Here is a 19290-nt window from a genome sequence, read left to right as displayed (position 1 = left end):
CCTCCTACGTTGGCCTCCCAAAGTGCTGGGATTCCAGGTGTGAGGCACCACGCCTAGTTGGAACCTGCATTTTTTTTTTTTTTTGAGACGGTCTCGCTCTGTCGCCCAGGCTGGAGTGCAGTGGCGCGATCTCGGCTCACTGTAAGCTCCGCCTCCCGGGTTCACGCCATTCTTCTGCCTCAGCCTCCTGAGTAGCTGGGACTACAGGCGCCGCCACCACGCCCAGCTAATTTATTTTTATTTTATTTATTTTTTTTTTTTTGAGACGGAGTCTGGCTCTGTCGCCCGGGCTGGAGTGCAGTGGCCGGATCTCAGCTCACTGCAAGCTCCGCCTCCCGGGTTTACGCCATTCTCCTGCCTCAGCCTCCCGAGTAGCTGGGACTACAGGCGCCCGCCGCCTCGCCCGGCTAGTTTTTTGTATTTTTTAGTAGAGACGGGGTTTCACCGTGTTCGCCAGGATGGTCTCGATCTCCTGACCTAGTGATCCGCCCGTCTCGGCCTCCCAAAGTGCTGGGATTACAGGCTTGAGCCACCGCGCCCGGCCAATTTATTGTATTTTTAGTAGAGACGGGCTTTCACCATGTTAGCCGGGATGGTCTCGATCTGCTGACCTCGTGATCTGCCCGCCTCGGCCTACCGAAGTGCTGGGATTACAGGCGTGAGCCACCGCGCCCAATGCATTTTTACATTGCCTCTCAGATCTTTCTGACGCGAAAGGTTCCCCGAGGCCGAACTTTGAGAAACATGCTTCTGCCGAAATTCCTATTACCCACGTAGGTAAACTGAGCCCCAGAAGGAGGAAGGGGCCCGTGCAGAACCACGTGGTTGCTCTGTTTTGCCTTTTGGCTCTCCGGTCTCTTCCTGTTGGTGCCTCTGTGCCTCCCTCCCCAGGTTCTCCGTCTGTCTCATACTCTTATCTTTTCCCTTTTCTGTGGCCGGCGCCCCGACTACGGCCTCGCCCCCGCATCCGGGCCCCTTCGCGATTCCGGAGGAATCCCCCAGACCCGCCTGACCCCGCCCCAGGCTCCGCCCATTCCCCCACCGCCTCCCGTCGCAGTGCCCTGCTCCCATTGGCCTCTTCGTACATTGCCCCCCTGTCATTGGCTAATCCGAAGCGCTCGGCCCGCCCTCCATGCCTGGCAACTCTCCGGTCCCTTCCTGCGGGCGGGGCGAGTGGAGGGCGTGTCCTGCCGAGGGGCGAGGCAAGTGGAGGGCGGGGCCGCGCTGCCGCCCCGCCCCGGCCCCGGCCCCGCTCCGGCGCTGCTCCCACTGCCGCGGCAACGGCCCCAGCCCACGGAGGCGGCTGGACTGACCCCCGACGGTTGGACGCACGGACTCTGCTCCGAGAGCAGGTGAGCGAGAAGTGCCGGGGCGCCCCCTATTTCAGCTCATCCCGGGGACCACCTGGCCGCCCTGTCTCTCCCGCCCGGTAATGCTTCTGCACCCCGCCGCCTGTCCGTCTGCATTCCTGCCTCAGTTTCCCTCTGTCTCTCTGTCCCTCTTGCTGTATAGGTTAGGGAGAGACAGGTTGAGTCTCAATTGCCCCCCTTGGCGTGGGGCTCTGCTTGGGACCAGCACCCCCACCCCTCCGTGGAATCTAGTGGACTCTGCCCCCTTTAACTGCAGGGCCACAGGTGCTCAGGACAGATTCCAGAACCCCGAGGGCATTCCAGGAGGTGGGCAGCTGGGCCAGCCATGCGGAGGTGGGCATGACTGTAGCTTTGACTGTAGCTTCTGGCTAAACCAGGCATCGGTGGCGGGGAGCCAGGCCTAGGCCCGCTCAGGCCCACCCGGACTGGCCCCTAACGAACTCCCAAGTGGCCTGTGGGGCCGTGGCCTCAGTTTTGCCAGCTGTGAACTGGGACCGTCGCTGCCAAGGTAATTGGCAGGTGATCTGAAGGACGTCTGTCGCCTCCTGGCCTTTTCTGTGAAGTCGAACTAGGTCCATTTCCTGGGATGGTAAACTAAAGCCTAGAAAGAGGCCAATGCTTCCAATGTTTGGCCAGGGAGGTGGGGACACAGGAAGGACAGAATCTGTTTTCTCTGCATCCTCACATTTTCCAGCACCTTCTCTATGGTGGGGGGAAGGGCTGGGGGAGGAGCAGCTCTAGGTGTAAACAGGCTACCAGAGGTTCTTTCCTGAGCCAGTCCCAGCTCAGCTGGGGGCGGTGAACGCCTCGGGAGGTCCCAGCGGGGTCAGCCCAGTCGTGGCGGAGCTTGGGCAAATCTAGATTTGAACTCTGCCACCCGCATGGTACCTTGAACCAGTTTTTCAATTCTGCTGAGCCTGTTTCCTCATCTGTAAAACAGGAGTGGGTCGTAACTCACCGAATTACGACTGCTGGGGGATCAGGTGCAGGAATACAGGCCCTGCTTGTAACCCCCCTGACCCTCGCTGTGGCTCTGCCCCAGTCGCACTGGCCTCCTCCTGTTCCTCCAGCACCCCAGGCGAGGTCCTGCCTCAGGGCCTTTGCATGGGCTATGCCCTCTGCCACCATGGCAGGTCCGAGGGCGCCAACTTTGAAACATAACAAGCTCCCTGTATGGGCCGGCCCAGGACCTGCATAGGCAAGGGCTGGGAGGGGCAGAGGAGGGGCCGTTCAGGGACGCTGTACCTATGGAAACTGTGAACAAAGGGCTGTCTCCAGCCACACAAACACCTGGGTGAATTGGGAACTGGCCAGAGGCTGGAGCAGCCTGGGACACAGGTGGCGGGTGAGTGCTTAGACCCCTGGGGGGACTATGGGCTGGAGGGGACTTGAATCCTGCTCTCATCGTGGGGTACCAGGGGGTCCCTAAAGGAAGCGGCTCTGCAGACGGGTGCAGGTCTGAGGCCCCGCCGTGTGCCCCTCCCTCTGTGTGGCCTTGGACCAACTGTCAGGTGCCCCCAGAACCTCAGTTTCCTCGTCCCCGTTCCTCCAGGGGTCAGCCCAGGTGGGCGAGGGGTCCTTTGATTGCCTGACAATTCAGTATGGTGGGTTCCAGAGGACTCGGTGTCCCTGTCTGTCCAATGGGGCCACGAAAGGGTGCCTTGAGGACAAAACTCCAGCCATTGACGGGGAAACACTTCTCCCAGAGAGACGTCAGCGCTAAAAAATGACTCACACTTGCCCAGGTACAGCCTCAGGTGTTACAGACGGGGAGGGGCGCGAGGAGGCAGATCGAGAGGGAGGAACCGCCTGGTTCCACAGCCTGCCTGCCCCTTCCCAGCATCCCCCGACACCCCTCAGCAGACAACTTCCCTGGAATCACACCCGCCCGAGCTTTGACGCAGGGACCTCTGGCAGAGTTCCTGGGATCTTGTAAATTCCCAGCTTCTAGGCCTCAGTTTCCCCATCTGTCCAATGGGGCTGGTCATCTCCTTTTTCTTGTGGAAAGGGGCTGAGATAACTGGGGGGAGGGAGGGTGCTTTGAGGTGTGGGGGAGATTCAGCAAGACATTGTCAAAGGCCCGAGGAGGGGATTACAGGACACAGTGCTTCTAGAAGCTTCCTAAGGCTTCCATCCTTCCCCTCTGGGGTGAGCTCTGGGAGAGAGGAGACTTGAACCCCAAATGTGCTGTGGACTAGGATGGGGAAAGGATTGCGCTACGTTAAAGGCTGGGTTCAAATTCTGATTCTGCCACATCACTGCTTTATAAGCTCGTGACCCTCTCTGACTCAGTTTCCCCATCACCAAAACCTTGCAGGTCCATCTAGAGAATTTCCCAGCCTGGGCAACATGGTGAAACCCTGTCTCTACTGAAAACAAAGAAAAAGAAAAAAATTAGCCAGGTGTGGTGGCGCGGGCCTGTAGTCCCAGCCACTCTGGAGGCTGAGGTGGGAGGATCACCTGAGCCCAGGGAGGTTGAGGCTGCAGTGAGCCGAGATCACACCACTGCGCTCCAGCCTGGGTGACAGGAGTGAGACCCTGTCTTAAAGAAAAAGAAGAGAATTGGCTGGGCGCCGTGGCTCACGCCTGTAATCCCAGCACGTTGGGAGGCCGAGGCGGGCGGATCACCTGAGGTGAGGAATTCGAGACCAGCCTGGCCAACAGGGCAAAACCCTGTCTCTACTAAAAATACAAAAATGAGCTGGGTGTGGTGGTGGGTGCTTGTAATCCCAGCTACTCAGGAGGCTGAGGCAGGAGAAACACTTAAACCCGGGAGGCAGAGGTTGCAGTGAGCCAAGATCGCACCACTGCACTCCAGCCTGGGTTGACAGAGTGTGAGACTCCGTCTCAAAAAATTAAAAAAATATATACACATAAAATAAATAAAATAGACGGGGGATCTGGGAGGGCCTCCTGAGGAGGGGCCATGTAAACCCAGACCTGGATGACAAGAAAGAAACAGCCATGTAGAGACCTGGGGGAAGAGCAGCTTAGGCAGAGGGCATAGGTTGTGTAAAGGTCCTGGGGCAGGATGCCGCCTGGCATGATGGATGAGCAGCAAGGAGGCCCATGGGGCTGGAGCGGTGAGGAGGAGGAGAGAGGGTAGAGGAGAGGGCAGGGAGGGGACAGGGCATGGTGTGCAGATTCTTATGGTTGCCAGGAACACTTGACTTTGACCCCAAGGGAAGTGGGAGCCATGGAGGGTGGTTGGCAGGGGAAGGATAGAACCTGACTCAGGTACTCACTGGCACCCTTTGGCTGCTACAGGAAGGATAGACCGGGGGCATGGGGATAGATGGTGCCAGGAGACAAGGGGACCAGGCTGTGGGGGAGGTAAGAAGTGGGTTGCATTAGGCCAGGCATGGTGGCTCACGCCTGTAATCCCAGCACTTTGGGAGGCTGAGGCAGGCAGATCACCTGAGGTCAGGAGTTGGAGACCAGCCTGACCAACATGGTGAAACCCCTTCTCTACTAAAAATAGAAAAATTAGCCAGGGATGGTGGTGGGTGCCTGTAATCCCAGCTACTCAGGAGGCTGAGGCAGGAGAATCGCCTGAACCCAGGAGGCGGAGGTTGCGGTGAGCCGAGATCGCGCTGCTGCACTCCAACCTGGGCAACAGAGTGAGACTCTGTCTCAAAAAAAAAAGAAGAAGAAGAAGAAGAAGTGGGTTGCGTTGGGACACATTTAGGGGCTGGATGCACCTCCTGCCAGGTGATCCTAGGCTTCTCTACAGTGTAAGAACCTATTGCTTGGGCTGAGGCAAGCCTGTCCCCTCCTCTGCAGAGCCATGAGCTGTGGGTACCTGATATTCATGTTTGGCCCTCGAACCCTTTCTCCAGTGGAAATCTGGCCACAGTGGAAAGTGTCCAGGCTCCCTGCCACAACCCAGCAGGCAGCTGGACCCTGCCCATCCGTACGGTGGTCCTGAGGGTTCTGGGGAACCCAGTTTGAGAACAACTGATGTCACCCCCAACTTGGGCCAACAGATTCCCCTCTCTCTTTTGCCATAACTAAAATGGACACTGGCCAAGTGTGGCGGCTCACGCCTGTAATACCAGCATTTTGGGAGGCTGAGGCAGGAAGATCGCTTGAGTTCAGGAGTTTGAGACCAGCCTGGCCAACATGGCAAAACCCGTCTCTACTAAAAGTACAAAAATTAGCCAGGCATGGTGGCAGGTGCCTATAATCCCAGCTATTTGGGAGGCTGAGGCAGGAGAATCGCTTGAACCCAGGAGGTGGAGGTTGCAGTGGGCTGAGATCTCGACATTGCACTCCAGCCTGAGCAACAGAGCGAGATTCCATCTCAAAAAATAAATAAATGAAAATAAAATTGGCTGGTCACGGTGGCTCATGCCTGTAATCCCAGCACTTTGGGAGGCTAAGGTGGGCGGATCACCTGAAGTCAGGAATTCGAGACCAGCCTGACCAACATGGAGAAACCCCGTCTCTACTAAAAATACAAAATTAGCCGGGCGTGGTGGTGCATGCCTGTAATCCCAGCTACTTGGGAGGCTGAGGCAGGAGTTTGAACCCAGGAGGCAGAGGTTGCAGTGAGCTGAGATTGCGCCATTGCACTCCAGCCTGGGCAATAAGAGCGAAACCCCGTCTCAAAAAAACAAAACAAAAATAAAATGAAATGGACACTGGCCAGGTGTGGCAGCTCACACCTGCAATCCCAGCACTTTGGGAGGCCGAGGCAGGAGGATCACTTGAGACCAGGAGTTCGAGACTAGCCTGGGCAACATAGCAAGATGCCATCTCTACAGAAAAAAAAAAAAAAAGAACCAGGCGTGGTGGCACATACCTGTAGTCCCAGCTACTCAGGAGGCTGAGGTGGGAGGATCACTCGAGCCCAGGAGGTCGAGGCTATAGTGAGCTATAATGGTACCACTGCACTCCAGCCTGGGCAATAGAGTAAGACCTTGTCTTAAAAAAAAAAAAAAAAAAAAAAAGAATAAATAAAAATAAAATGGACACCGACTTGCAAGGCCTGAGTCATGGATTTTTTTTTTGTTTTGTTCTGTTTGAGACAGAGTCTCACTCTGTTTCTCAGGCTGGAGTGAAGTGGAGCTCACTGCAACCTCCGCCCCCCAGAGAATCGTGCCCTCCGCGATTCTCGTGACACAGCCTCCCATGTAGCTGAGATTACAGGTGTGTGCCACACACACACACACTCGGCTAATTTTTGTATTTTTAGTAGAGATGGAATTTTCGCCATGTTGGCCAGACTGGTCTTGAACTCCCAACCTGAGGTGATCCACCCACCTCGCCCCCCAAAGTGCTGGGATTCCAGGCGTGAGCCACCGCGCCCAGCCTGTGAGTCATGGGTCTTAAAGGGCTTGGTGCAATGGGACCCTGGGAGTTGGTGGGGTGAGGCCTGGGATCACTGGCCTCAGTGGGAAGAGACCTGAAGCCCCCCGGACTCCCGGAGCGCAGTCGGGGCTGTGACAAGACAGATGGAGCGGCTGGGCTGGCCCTGCTGAGCAGACCCATCAATTATTGACACTCTCTGTGAGGGGCATGAAGAATTAATGGGACAGGGATGGGGATGGCAGGGACTTGTCACATAATTGCAGCCAGCTCACCAGAGCCACCTCCTGTGTTTTCAGGAATTTTGCTATCTGGTTGTTAAATGCAGCCATTACTTAATGAGGGAGAATATAAACTTATACTTAAGGCTGGGCATGGTGGCTCCCACCTTTTAGTCCCAGCAATTTGGGAGGCCGAGGCGGGTGGATCACTTAAGGCCGGGAGTTCAAGACCAGCCTGGCCGACATGGCCAAAGCCCATCTCTACTAAAAAAAAAAAACGAAAATTAGCTAGGCGTGGTGGCACGCTCCTGTAATCCCAGCTACTCGGGAGGCTGAGGTAGGTAAATCTTTTGAACCCAGGAGGCGAAGGTTGCCGTGAGCCAAGATGGTGCCACTGCATTCCAGCCTGGGCGACAGAGTGAGACTCTGTCTCAAAAAAAAAAAAAAAAAAGAGCCGGGCACAGTGGCTCACGCCTGTCATCCCAGCACTTCGGGAGGCCAAGGCGGGCAGATCACAAGGTCAGGAGATGGAGACCATCCTGTGAATGGTGAAACCCCGTCTCTACTAAAAATACAAAAAATTAGCCGGGCGAGGTGGCGGGCATCTGTAGTCCCAGCTACTCTGGAGGCTGAGGCAGGAGAATGGCGTGAGCCCGGGAGGCGGAGCTTGCAGTGAGCCGAGATCGCGCCACTGCACTGCAGCCTGGGCGACAGAGCGAGACTCCGTCTCCAAAAAAAAAAAAAGAATATAGGGACCAGGGAAATAATCAAGGGAGCCAGGGAGTTGGTACCTGGTCACCCATTTTGCAGATGGGAAAGCTATCCCCATGCATGGGATCTGTCGAGGGTCACAGCAGGGAGACCTCAGCGCTGTGGATGGACCTGGACGGGCTGTGGACAGGGCTGAAGCCTCCTGGCTGTTCCTGTAACAAGCGTGACACAGCCCTGCCCCAGAGCCTTTGCACAGGCTGCGCCCTTTGCCTGGAGCATCTTCCCGCAGACCCTGTCATTGCAGGCCCAGCTCCACCAGCCCAGCCCCTCCCTAGAGAGGCTCTCCTGGTTACCCTGACCTTCATCCCCCGCCCCCGTGGCCCATCTCTCTCTCTCAAATTAACTTGTTGGTTTCTATTTATTGGTTACTGGTACCTCCTCCTTCCAGCAGGGGAACACAGTGTTTTTTTTTTTTTTTTTGAGACGGAGTCTCACTCTTGTCACCCAGGCTGGAGTGCAGTGGCGCAATCTCGACTCTCTTATACCTCTGCCTCCCGGGTTCATGCCATTCTCCTGCCTCAGCCTCCCGAGTAGCTGGGACTACGGGCGCCCGCCACCTCGCCCGGCTAATTTTTTGTATTTTTAGTAGAGATGGGATTTCACTGTGTTCTCCAGGATGGTCTCGATCTCCTGACCTTGTGATCCGCCCGCCTCAGCCTCCCAAAGTGCTGGGATTACAGGCATGAGCCACCGCGCCCAGCCTAATTTTAGTACTTTTAGTAGAGACAGGGTTTCACCATGTTGGCCAGGCTAGTCTCAAATTCCTGACCTCAGGTGATTCACCCGTCTCAGCCTCCCAAAGTGCTGGGATTACAGGTGTGACCCACCGCATCCGGCCAATGGTATTTCTTAGAGGGCCAATTTAGACATTTGGAAGCTTTTTTTTTTTTTGGGACGGAGTCTCACTCTATCACCCAGGCTGGAGTGCAGTGGTGCTGCTGTATCCCCGGTGACTTTGTGGTCTCTTTTGCAAAACAGGCCACCTGGCCAGTACCAGGTGAGAATGACAAATAGGCACACGTCACTGGTTCAGGACATTGGGGTTTGGCCACGAGCTTCTGCCCCAGGACAGTTGGTGCTCCATAAATGCTTGTCAAGCCACTGAATGGGTGTTAACACCCGAATCCCAGAAGCTGTAGCGGTCTGTGTGTGCTTGTGATGACGGGGTGCCCTGGCATTTGGAGGGTGATGCCCCTAGGCCCCAGGCAGTCCCTGGGAAGGCCCCTGCCCTGTAAGGGCTGATGCGGCCGCTACACCGCCTCCTGCAGGAAGGAAGACCCAGGTTTATTTTGGTCCTCGGCTGTTCCCCTGGGAGAGCAGTCATCCTCCTGTCTGGCTGCCTGGATGGGAGCGTTTCTGGCAGAACAATGGGTCAGGGAGGAGGAAGGGGAAGGCCAGGCAACTGGGCCGCGCCAGGTGTCAGCAGGACCGGGGCTGCCCCGATGGTCTTCGGAGTGTGGGGTCAGGAAGGGAGGCCACAGCTGCTTGCCCCCGTCCCTCTTCCTGTTGGCCTTGTAGGGGGCGGGGGTTGCTCTTGGGAGCCCAGGCCCTTCCTGAAGCTGTAAACAGGCCTGACTCCCCTCCAGAATCAACTTCTCCAGCCTCACGACTCGTAGATGGGAAAGTCAAGGCCCAGGGAGGGGCACAGCCCTGCCTGGGGTCACGCAGCTCCTGAGATGGGCAGAAAGATGTGGGCTCCAGTGCCGATGGGGTCCAGGGACCTCATCCCCAGATGCAGAGAAAGGCCTTTTCCTCTTTGAGTCCCCTCAGTTTGTTCATCTATGAATTGGGGAGACGGGACCCAGGGGTTCGGGAATTCGCTCTTGAAATCTGCAGACTTTTTTTTTTTTTTTTTTTTGCGATACAGTTTCGCTCTCATTGCCCAGGCTTGGAGTCCAGTGGAATGATTTCAGCTGACTGCAACCTATGCCTCCTGGGTTCAAGCGATTCTTCAGTCTCAGTCCCTCAAGTAGCTGGGACTACAGGAGCCCACCACACCACGCCCGGCTAATTTTTGTAGTTTTAGTAGAGATGAGGTTTCACCATGTTGCCCAGGCTGGTCTCAAACTCCTGACCTCAAGTGATCCACCTGCCTCGGCCTCTCAAAGTGCTGGGAGTACAGGCGTGAGCCACCGTGCCCAGCCATGTGTGGCTTTTTTTTTTTTTTTGAGATGGAGTCTCGCTCTGTCGCCCAGGCTTGAGTGCAGTGGTGCAATCTCGGCTCTCTGCAACCTCCGCCTCCCGGGTTCAAAGCAATTCTCCTGCCTCAGCCTCCCGAGTAGCTGGGACTATTAGCCACCATGCCCAGCTAGTTTTTTGTTTTTAGTAGAGATCGGGTTTCACCGTGTTAGCTGGGATGTTCTGGATCTCCTCACCTCGTGATCTGCCCGCCTCAGCCTCCGAAAGTGCTGGGATTACAGGTGTGAGCCACCGTGCCCGGCCAGCTTTTTTTTTTTTTCCGCACAGGGAATCTCACTGAGATAGAACTAGGTTTGCAAATTCACACAGCTGAGAGGCACGGAAGGGCGGAATTCCAGGCACTGGTTGCAGCCTCTTCAGAGGAAGCTCACAGCTTAGTGGAGATTGGGGGTTTGGTCACAAGCTTCTGCCCCAGGACAGAGTTAGTTCTGATCTTCCCCGTATTTCAGATGGGGAAACTGAGACCCGTTGTTAAGTTGCTTGCTGCAGAGGCCAGAGCTGGGAGCAGGCCCTAAATATCAGGGTTGCCCTCTAAGACTCAGGGCCAGTTGAGGGTGTTAGATGGGGAAGGCAGAGGGAGTTGGGGTTCAAGGGCGTTGGGAGCCAGTGGTCACTGTATTGCTGTGCGGCCTTGGGGAAGTGGCTCAGCCTCTCTGAGCCTTTGTGGTCTCTTCTGCAAAACAAGCAACCTGCCTAGTACACAGTGGGGGTGATGAAGTGGGCATATGTCGCTGACTCAGGGCCTGCCACGTGGCACTGAGTCAACAGCACCCCTTTTCTGCGCAGAGCCAGGGTCTGGTGACCGAGGTCAGAGGGCAGGGGCGGCCCATCCAGTAATTCCCGTGCCTGCCCTGACCTCAGAGGGCGGCCGAGGGTTTGGAACTTCTCCCGGAGTCTGAACTCACACAAAGACCTGCTTTGTGGGGGCTCCTGGGGTAGGTGGGTGCCCACATGGCATTCCGAGACTGGCAGCCTGGCGCTGGGGTGGGAGTGGAGGCTGAGCAGGGCCTGGGGCAGTGAGGGAGACCGGGGGCGGGTCTCAGGCCCTCCCTCCTCCCCCAGTTCATTCAGCAGATGTTTCTGGAGTCTTTAGGGACGCTGTGGATAAGGAATCGGGCCCATGACCTCCCCTGCAGCCTGGGGTGAGGCAGACCAATGGGGGTGCAGAGCCGGGGAGCAGAAGAGCAGTGGGGATGCCTGGGACACCTGCATCTCAGAGGAGGCAGAGACTTGGGGGCCAAAGTGATGGGGATGTATAGGAGTTTACCAGGGAAGAGGCAGGTGCTTCGGGACCAGGGCTTTGGGGATGTATAGGAAGGAGTTCACCTGGGAAGAGGCAGGGGCTTAGGGGCCAGGGCTTTGGGGGATGTATAGGAGTTCACCAGGGAGGAGACAGGGTTGTAGGGTATTGGGGTCCACAGGGAAGAGTCAGGGCTCCAAGTGAGGTATGGGGCTTGGTCCTGGGAGCTTCGGGGAGCTGTCAGCTGGTTATCAGCAGGTAAGGGCTATGCCCCACTCTGAGATTTAGGAAGAATTCCGGAGCTGCAGGAAGGAGGTGGGTGGAGGGGGAAGCTCCAGGGCTGGGGAAATTGGGCAGGCTACAGGGCAGAGTGGACAGAGAAAAGGAGCAGACAGGGACAGTGGGGTGGCTCTGCAGTCAGAGGCCTGGCTCTTGTGCCTCGAGAGCTGGCCAGCCTCTCACCTTGGCCACCTCCCCTGCCCCAGCCTGGACAGGGGCTGTCCAAGTCAGTGTTTCCCTGCTGGAGGAATCATCGGAGCCATGCCTTCCCAGAAGCCCCACAAATGTCTGCCTGTGAACCCATCACCCCCTGGCTCACTTGGAGTCGAAGGCCTTAGGCATGCCTGTGATAAACCCTGTGGAGGCTGGGCGCGGTGGCTCCCGCCTGTAATCTCAGCACTTTGGGAGGCCGAGGCAGGCGGATCACGAGGTCAGGAGATTGAGACCATCCTGGCTAACATGGGGAAACCTCATCTTTACTAAAAATACAAAAAATTAGCTGGGTGTGGTGGCGGGCGCCTGTAGTCCCAGCTACTAAGGAGGCTGAGGCAGGAGAATGGCGTGAGCCCGGGAGGTGGAGCTTGCAGTGAGCCGAGATCGCGCCACTGCACTCCAGCCTGGTCAACAAAGCGAGACTCCGTCTCAAAAATAAATAAATAAACAAACCCTGTGGGGGCAGTGGGGCTGAAGGCACTGCCATAGTAATGGGGCTCCTCCACCCTGAGCAGCCTGGAGTCTGGGGCTTACTTGGAACCCCATCTCACAGAGCTGTGGGGTGAGGGTGGGGAGTGTTGAGCTGGACCTAGGGGTATGGAACGGAACCCCTGTAATGATCACCTTGAACCCCTTCTCAGCTCATAGCAAGGAAATGGTGAGTTTGAGGGCTGGTGTCAGGCCCTACAGATAGTGGGTTTCAGAAGGGCCTTCTCTGTTTATAATAATAATCAAATAATAATAAATAAAAAATAAAATTTTTGATTTTGTTTTGTAGAGATAGGGTCTTGCTATGTTGCCCAGCCTGGTCTCAAACTCCTGGCCTCAATTCACCTGCCTCAACCTCCCAAAGCACTGGGACCACAGGCTTGAATTACAGGCTGGAGTGCGGTGGCATGGACTCAGCTCACTGGGTTCAAGAGATTCCACCTCCCGGGTTCAAGAGATTCTCCTGCCTCAGCCTCCCAAGTAGCTGGGATTATGGGTGCCCACCACCAAGCCTGGCTAATTTTTGTATTTTTAGTAGAGACAGGGTTTCTTTTTTTTTTTTTTTTTTTTTTTTTTTTTTTTTTTTTTTTTTTTTTGAGACGGAGTCTTGCTCTGTCACCCAGGCTGGAGTGCAGTGGCCGGATCTCAGCTCACTGCAAGCTCCGCCTCCCAGGTTTACGCCGTTCTCCTGCCTCAGCCTCCCGAGTAGCTGGGACTACAGGCGCCCGCCACCGCGCCCGGCTAGTTTTTTTGTATTTTTAGTAGAGACGGGGTTTCACCGTGTTAGCCGGGATCGTCTCTCGATCTCCTGGCCTCGTGATCCGCCCGTCTCGGTCTCCCAAAGTGCTGGGATTACAGGCTTGAGCCACCGCGCCCGGCCAGAGACAGGGTTTCACCATGTTGGCCAGGCTGGTCTCGAACTCCTGACCTCAGGCGATCCGCTGGCCTCGGCCTCCCAAATTGTCGCGATTACAGGCGTGAGCCACTGCGTCCAGCATGACACTTTTTAAAGAAACACATTCTGTCAGGCCCTCTGGGGTCTGTGGTGGTGTCACCTCTTCTGTGTGAGTGCCCCAGTGTGCGAAACTGATGGCTGGTCCCTGTCCCCCGCAGGCCATGGACACCTTCAACACCAAGAGTCTGGCTCTGCAGGCGCAGAAGAAGCTCCTGAGTAAGATGGCATCTAAGGCAGTGGTGGCCGTGCTGGTGGATGACACCAGCAGCGAGGTGCTGGACGAGCTGTACCGTGCCACCAGGGAGTTCACGCGCAGCCGCAAGGAGGCCCAGAAGATGCTCAAGAACCTGGTGAAGGTGGCCCTGAAGCTGGGGCTGCTGCTGCGCGGGGACCAGCTGGGCGGGGAGGAGCTGGCGCTGCTGCGGCGCTTCCGCCACCGGGCCCGCTGCCTGGCCATGACGGCCGTCAGCTTCCAGCAGGTGGACTTCACCTTCGACCGGCGCGTGCTGGCCGCCGGGCTGCTCGAGTGCCGCGACCTGCTGCACCAGGCCGTGGGCCCCCACCTGACCGCCAAGTCCCACGGCCGCATCAACCACGTGTTCGGCCACCTGGCCGACTGCGACTTCCTGGCCGCGCTCTACGGCCCCGCCGAGCCCTACCGCTCCCACCTGCGCAGGATCTGCGAGGGCCTGGGCCGGATGCTGGACGAGGGCAGCCTCTGAGCCCCGGGGCCGCCCGACTGCGCCTCTCGCGCCTTCTGGGGCTCTTCTGCTGGGCGCGGTGGGCTTTTGTGGGTTTTTTCCACCTCTTTTCTCCCGATCGGACTCTGGTCGAACTCCCCCAGACAGGTGGGTGACCTGGCCCCTTTGAGAGGACGCTGAGCCATCTGTAGCAGCTGTTTCAGACACGGATGTCACCTCCTCCTGGCCTCCGCCCAATGGGGAGAGGAATTTGGGGCCCTACTCTGGGGACCACCTTCCACCCCTATTTGTACTTCCTGGGCCACGCCGACCCCTGGGTCGCTTGATGTAAAAGTCAAAAGTTGCTGCTTCCCACTTGGTGACGTCGCCTGGGATTTTCATCCCCGCACACAAGGACTAGTTAGGGGGCAAATCGCGGCACCCCCACCCCCCCGCCCCATCCATAAATTCACGTGCTAACCCCCAGGACCAGAAGATGATCTGATTTGGAAATAGGATCATTACAAATGGGATTAGTTCAGAGGATGTCATCTTGGAGTAGGGTGGGCCTCAATTCAAGGACTGGGGTCCTTAAAAAAAGTGGGCTCGGGGCAGGGCCCGGTGGCTCACGCCTGTAATCCCAGTACTTTGGGAGGCCAAGGTGGGCGGATCATGAGGTCAGGAGATCAAGACCATCCTGGCTAACACGGTGAAACCCCATCTCTACTAAAAATACAAAAAATTAGCCAGGTGTGGTGGCGGGTACCTGCAGTCCCAGCTACTCGGGAGGCTGAGTCAGGAGTATTGCTTGAACCAGGAGGTGGAGCTTGTAGTGAGCCAAGATCGTGCCACTGCACTTCAGCCTGGGTGATAGGGCAAGACTCCATCTCAAAAAAAAAAAAAAAAGTGGGGGAATTGGGGCCAGGTGCAGTGGCTCACTCCTGTAATCTCAGCACTTTGGGAGGCTGAGGCAGGAGGATTGCTTGAGCTCAGGAGTTCAAGACCAGCCTGGGCAAGATGCTGAGACCCCCATATCTACAAAAAAAAAAAAAAAAAAAAAAAAAGGCCGGGTGCAGTGGCTCACGCCTGTAATCCCAGCACTTTGGGAGGCTGAGGCGGGCGGATCACGAGGTCAGGAGATCGAGACCATCTTGGCAAACATGGTGAAACCCTGTCTCTACTAAAAATACAAAAAAAATTAGCTGGGCATGGTGGAGGGCGCTTGTAGTCCCAGCTTCTCGGGAGGCTGAGGCAGGAGAATGGTGTGAACCTGGAAAGTGGAGCTTGCAGTGAGCCGAGATCATGCCACTGCACTCTAGCCTGGGCGACAGAGCGAGACTCCATCTCAAAAAAAAAAAAAAAAAAAAAAAAGAAAAGAAAATTATTGTGGTGGGCCGAGGGTGGTGGCTCCCAGCACTTTGGGAGGCTGAGGCGGGCAGATCACAAGGTCAAGAGATTGAGATAATCCTGGCCAACATGGTGAAACCGTCTCTACTAGAAATACAAAAATTAGGCCGGGCGCGGTGGCTCAAGCCTGTAATTCCAGCACTTTGGGAGGCCGAGACGGGCGGATCACGAGGTCAGGAGATCGAGACCATCCTGGCTAACACAGTGAAACCCCGTCTCTACTAAAAATACAAAAACTTAGCCGGGCGAGGTGGCAGGCGCCTGTAGTCCCAGCTACTCGGGAGGCTGAGGCAGGAGAATGGCGTAAACCCGGGAGGCGGAGCTTGCAGTGAGCTGAGATCCGGCCACTGCACTCCAGCCTGGGTGACAGAGTGAGACTCCGTCTCAAAAAAAAAAAAAAAAAAAAAAAAAAAAAAAAATACAAAAATTAGCCAGGCGTGGTGGCGGGCGCCTGTGGTCCCAGCTACTGGGGAGGCTGAGGCAGGAGAATCGCTTGAACCTGGAAGGCAGAGGTTGCAGTGAGCCAAGATTGTACCACTGCACTCCAGCTTGGTGAAAAAGTGAGATTAGTCTCAAAAAAAAAAAAAAAAAAAAAAAAAAATTATTGTGGTGGTGGGCATCTATAGTCCCAGCTACTTGAGAGACTGAAGAGGGAAGATCACTTGACCCCAGGAGTTAGAGGCTGCAGTGACCAATGATCGTGCCACTGCACTCCAGATTGAGTGAGGGTGGGTCCCTGTCTTCAAAAAAAAAAAAAAGGATTTGGACACAGACATGCATGCAAGGAAGGCCAAGGATGCCAGCTACCACCAGGAGCTGGGAGAGGCCCGGGGCAGATTCCCCTCAGCCTTGGAGGGACCTAGCCATGGCCACACCTTCATCTCAGACTTGTGGTCCAGAGAACTGAATGAGAACAAATGTGCATGAAGCCCATCAGTCCATAGGACTTTGTCCTGGAAGCCCCCACTCAAGAAGGCTCCAGGGAACGCTGGCACGTTCAGCCAGGATGCCTGCATGACACTGGAGACCTCTGCCCTGGGTCGGGAGGAGAACAGCTTCAATCCAGGGACTGTCACGTGGGAGGGGACGGAGCGTGCCCCCCACCCAGGGGTAGGGGAAACCACCTGAGATGTTATGCACATCTTATTTATTGTTTTGAGGCAAGGTCTCGCTGTGTCGCCCAGGCTGGAGTGCAGCGGTGCAATCTCGGCTCACTGCAGCCTCGTCCTCCCAGGCTCAAGTGATCCTCGGCTGGGACTACAGGCGTGCACCACCACACCTGGCTAATCTTTGTATTTTTTGTAGACACAAGGTCTCACCATGTTGCCAGATGGTCTCAAACTCCTGGGCTCGAGCGATCTACCTCCCTCGGCCTCACAAAGTGTGCACGTTTGTAATATCCTGATTTCATGTTTGGAGAATCAGCAACCAACCAGCCAACCATGTTGCTTTTATAAGACAGACCCAAGAAAGCAAAGCTCAGCCGTCATCTTGGCTCTGGTACTACCCAGAGGCGCCGCGATTCTTAGCTCGGGGCGTGGAGGCGTGCTGTGGTGGAGTCTATTTGCCATTTTTGTTTGTCAGCAGGGGGCATGGGTTCTCAAAGGTTGCAAAATGGTGCTGTAGGTCAGGAAGGTTATTTTGGGTGCCTGTGGGGGAGGGGAAACGAGGTCCCATGACTGTTTTGCAGAACCTCGTCTATAGAGGGTAGAGGTTGCCGCAGGGGCCTGTGGGCCTTACTCGGTGAGAAGGTAGGTCTAGCCGGCTCCATCCAGTATTTGAGACATTTGAAACGTGCCAGCATTTAAAAACCAAGATCACACACACCCGTCCGGATTTGGAGTTTCTCTTGCAAACTCGCCAGTCGGGGCCATCAGAGCCTGCACTGACCCCTGGTGAAGCTGTGCAGGGGCTGCCCCTCTCCCTTTTGCCACAGTCCTCTCCACTCCCTTTCGCCTCTCCCTGGCCTGCCGCACTCACTGATAGGAAATCCTGACCCCAGACTCGGAGCAGGTTTCCTGTGGTTTGGTTTTTGCTTCCGTGAAAAAGCCAAAGGTCTTGGCCAGAGAGCCAGCTGTTCCTACCTCTACCCCACGCTTCCAAGGCAACCTTTTCCGCTTATCTTAGGCCGAGAGACAGACCTTCAAGAACTTACGTGGATTCTGATTCTCTCACGAAGCCCCGATGGAACCGTGTGCTGTTGAGACATCAATGGGCAAAACTCTACGTGTCCCTGCTGGGCTGTCCAGCCAGTCTGGACTCTTGTAAATTTGAGATTTAATTAAAGGAAACAAACCAAATAGAACTACGGAACAAATTTTTTTTTTTTTTTTTTTTGAGATGGAGTCTCGTTCTGTCGCCCAGGCTGGAGTGCAGTGGCGCAATCTCGGCTCACTGCAAGCTCCGCCTCCCGGGTTCACGCCATTCTCCTGCCTCAGCCTTCCAAGTAGCTGGGACTATGGGTGCCCGCCACCACGCCTAATTTTTTTGTATTTTTAGTAGAAACAGGGTTTCACCGTGTTTGCCAGGATGGTCTCGATCTCCTGACCTCGTGATCCACCCGCCTCGGCCTCCCAAAGTGCTGGCATTACAGGTGTGAAGTGAGCCACTGTGCCCGGCTGGAACAATTTAAATAAAAGCACACACCAGCCTGGGCACAGTGGCTCATACCAGTAAACCTAGGGCTTTGAGAGGCCGAGGCAGGAGGATCACTTGAGCCAAGGAGTTCGAGACCAGCCTGGGCAACATAACAAGACCCTATCTCTAAAAAAAATATAAGACTGAGTGTGGTGGCTCATGCCTGTAATCCCAGCACTTTGGGAGGCTGAGGCAGGTGGATCACCTGAGGTCAGGAGTTCAAGACCAGCCTGGCCAACATGGTGAAACCCCGTTTCTACTAAAAAGTACAAAAATTAGCCAGGCATGGTGGCAGGTGCCTGTAATCCCACCTACTTGGGAGGCTGAGGCAGGAGAATCACTTGAACGTGGGAGGCGGAGGTTGCAGTGAGCTGAGATCGTGCCATTGCATTCCAGCCTGGGCAACAGAGTGAGACTTGGTCTCAGAAACAGAATTAAAAAAATGAAAATTATAGCCAGTCAGGGTGGCATGCACCTGTGGTCCCAGCTATCTGGGAGGATGGCTTAGACCCAGGAGGTTGAGGCTGCAATGAGCCGAGATCACACCACCGCACTCCAGCCTGGGTGATGGAGCAAGATTCCGTCTCAAAAACAAACAAAACAAAAAAGCACACACATGCACATGTGGGCTCAGAGGGGAAGCTCCTGTGTATCCTGAGATTGTCTGGCGTGTGCTGGTGCATCAGGCCGCCCAGGCATCATCCTTGATGCCCGCAGCCACGGATCCGGAAGCTGTGGGTGATTCCCAGCTGACCATGGCAGAGTCCCCCACCCTTGGCCGGGGTATGGGCGGTGGGCACCATTTCCCATGGCCTTTTCTGCACAGGAGGCTCTGGCAACCCTGTCGTGCTTATCTTCTGGGCCCTGTGGAGCCTCAGAGTCGAGAGCTGGAAAGGCTCCTGGCCCCGGAGGGGTCCCCAGACCTCAGAGCACTGCCATTCTTGGTCTAGGGGCCCTTCCTGCTGATGTGTGCTGCTGTCAGGCCTTTCCTCACGTGGTGGCATCAAGTGTGCAGTGGGAGGCCGGGCGCGGTGGCTCAAGCCTGTAATCCCAGCACTTTGGGAGGCCGAGACGGGCGGATCACGAGGTCAGGAGATCGAGACCATCCTGGCTAACCCAGTGAAACCCCGTCTCTACTAAAAAATACAAAAAACTAGCCGGGCGAGGCGGCGGGCGCCTGTAGTCCCAGCTACTCGGGAGGCTGAGGCAGGAGAATGGCGTGAACCCGGGAGGCGGAGCTTGCAGTGAGCTGAGATCTGGCCACTGCACTCCAGCCTGGGCGACAGACCGAGACTCCGTCTCAAAAAAAAAAAAAAAGTGTGCAGTGGGAAGGCTGGCTGGTTTTCTTTTTTTTGAGACAGGGTGTCGCTCTGTAACCCAGGCTGGACTGCAGTGGTGCGATCTTGGCTCACCGCTGCCTTGGAGTCCTGGGTTCCAGCGATTCTCCTGTCTCAGGCTCCTGAGTAGCTGGGATTACAGGTGTGTGCCACCACGCCTGGCTAATTTTAAAATGATTATT

General features: G+C 55.9%; 1 protein-coding gene across 1 annotated transcript; it reads left to right on the top strand.

Moving 5' to 3' along the window:
• The first annotated feature begins 1214 nt into the window (after positions 1–1214).
• Positions 1215–17434, top strand: TNFAIP8L1 (TNF alpha induced protein 8 like 1). Its single transcript, XM_050770872.1, has 2 exons — positions 1215–1352; positions 13206–17434. The coding sequence occupies exon 2, from the start codon at positions 13209–13211 to the stop codon at positions 13767–13769; it is 561 nt and encodes a 186-aa protein (XP_050626829.1). The 5' UTR covers positions 1215–1352; positions 13206–13208; the 3' UTR covers positions 13770–17434.
• The last annotated feature ends 1856 nt before the right edge of the window (positions 17435–19290 follow it).

The sequence above is a fragment of the Macaca thibetana genome, chromosome 19, assembly GCF_024542745.1.
Source record: "Macaca thibetana thibetana isolate TM-01 chromosome 19, ASM2454274v1, whole genome shotgun sequence".
NCBI lineage: Eukaryota > Metazoa > Chordata > Mammalia > Primates > Cercopithecidae > Macaca > Macaca thibetana.
The sequence above is the reverse complement of the archived record's forward strand: the minus strand, read 5'-3'. Positions and strand labels throughout refer to the sequence as shown.

Bases quoted from the DNA above. Each gene is read 5' to 3' on its own strand.
- TNFAIP8L1 (XM_050770872.1), top strand. From the start codon at position 13,209: ATGGACACCTTCAACACCAAGAGTCTGGCTCTGCAGGCGCAGAAGAAG.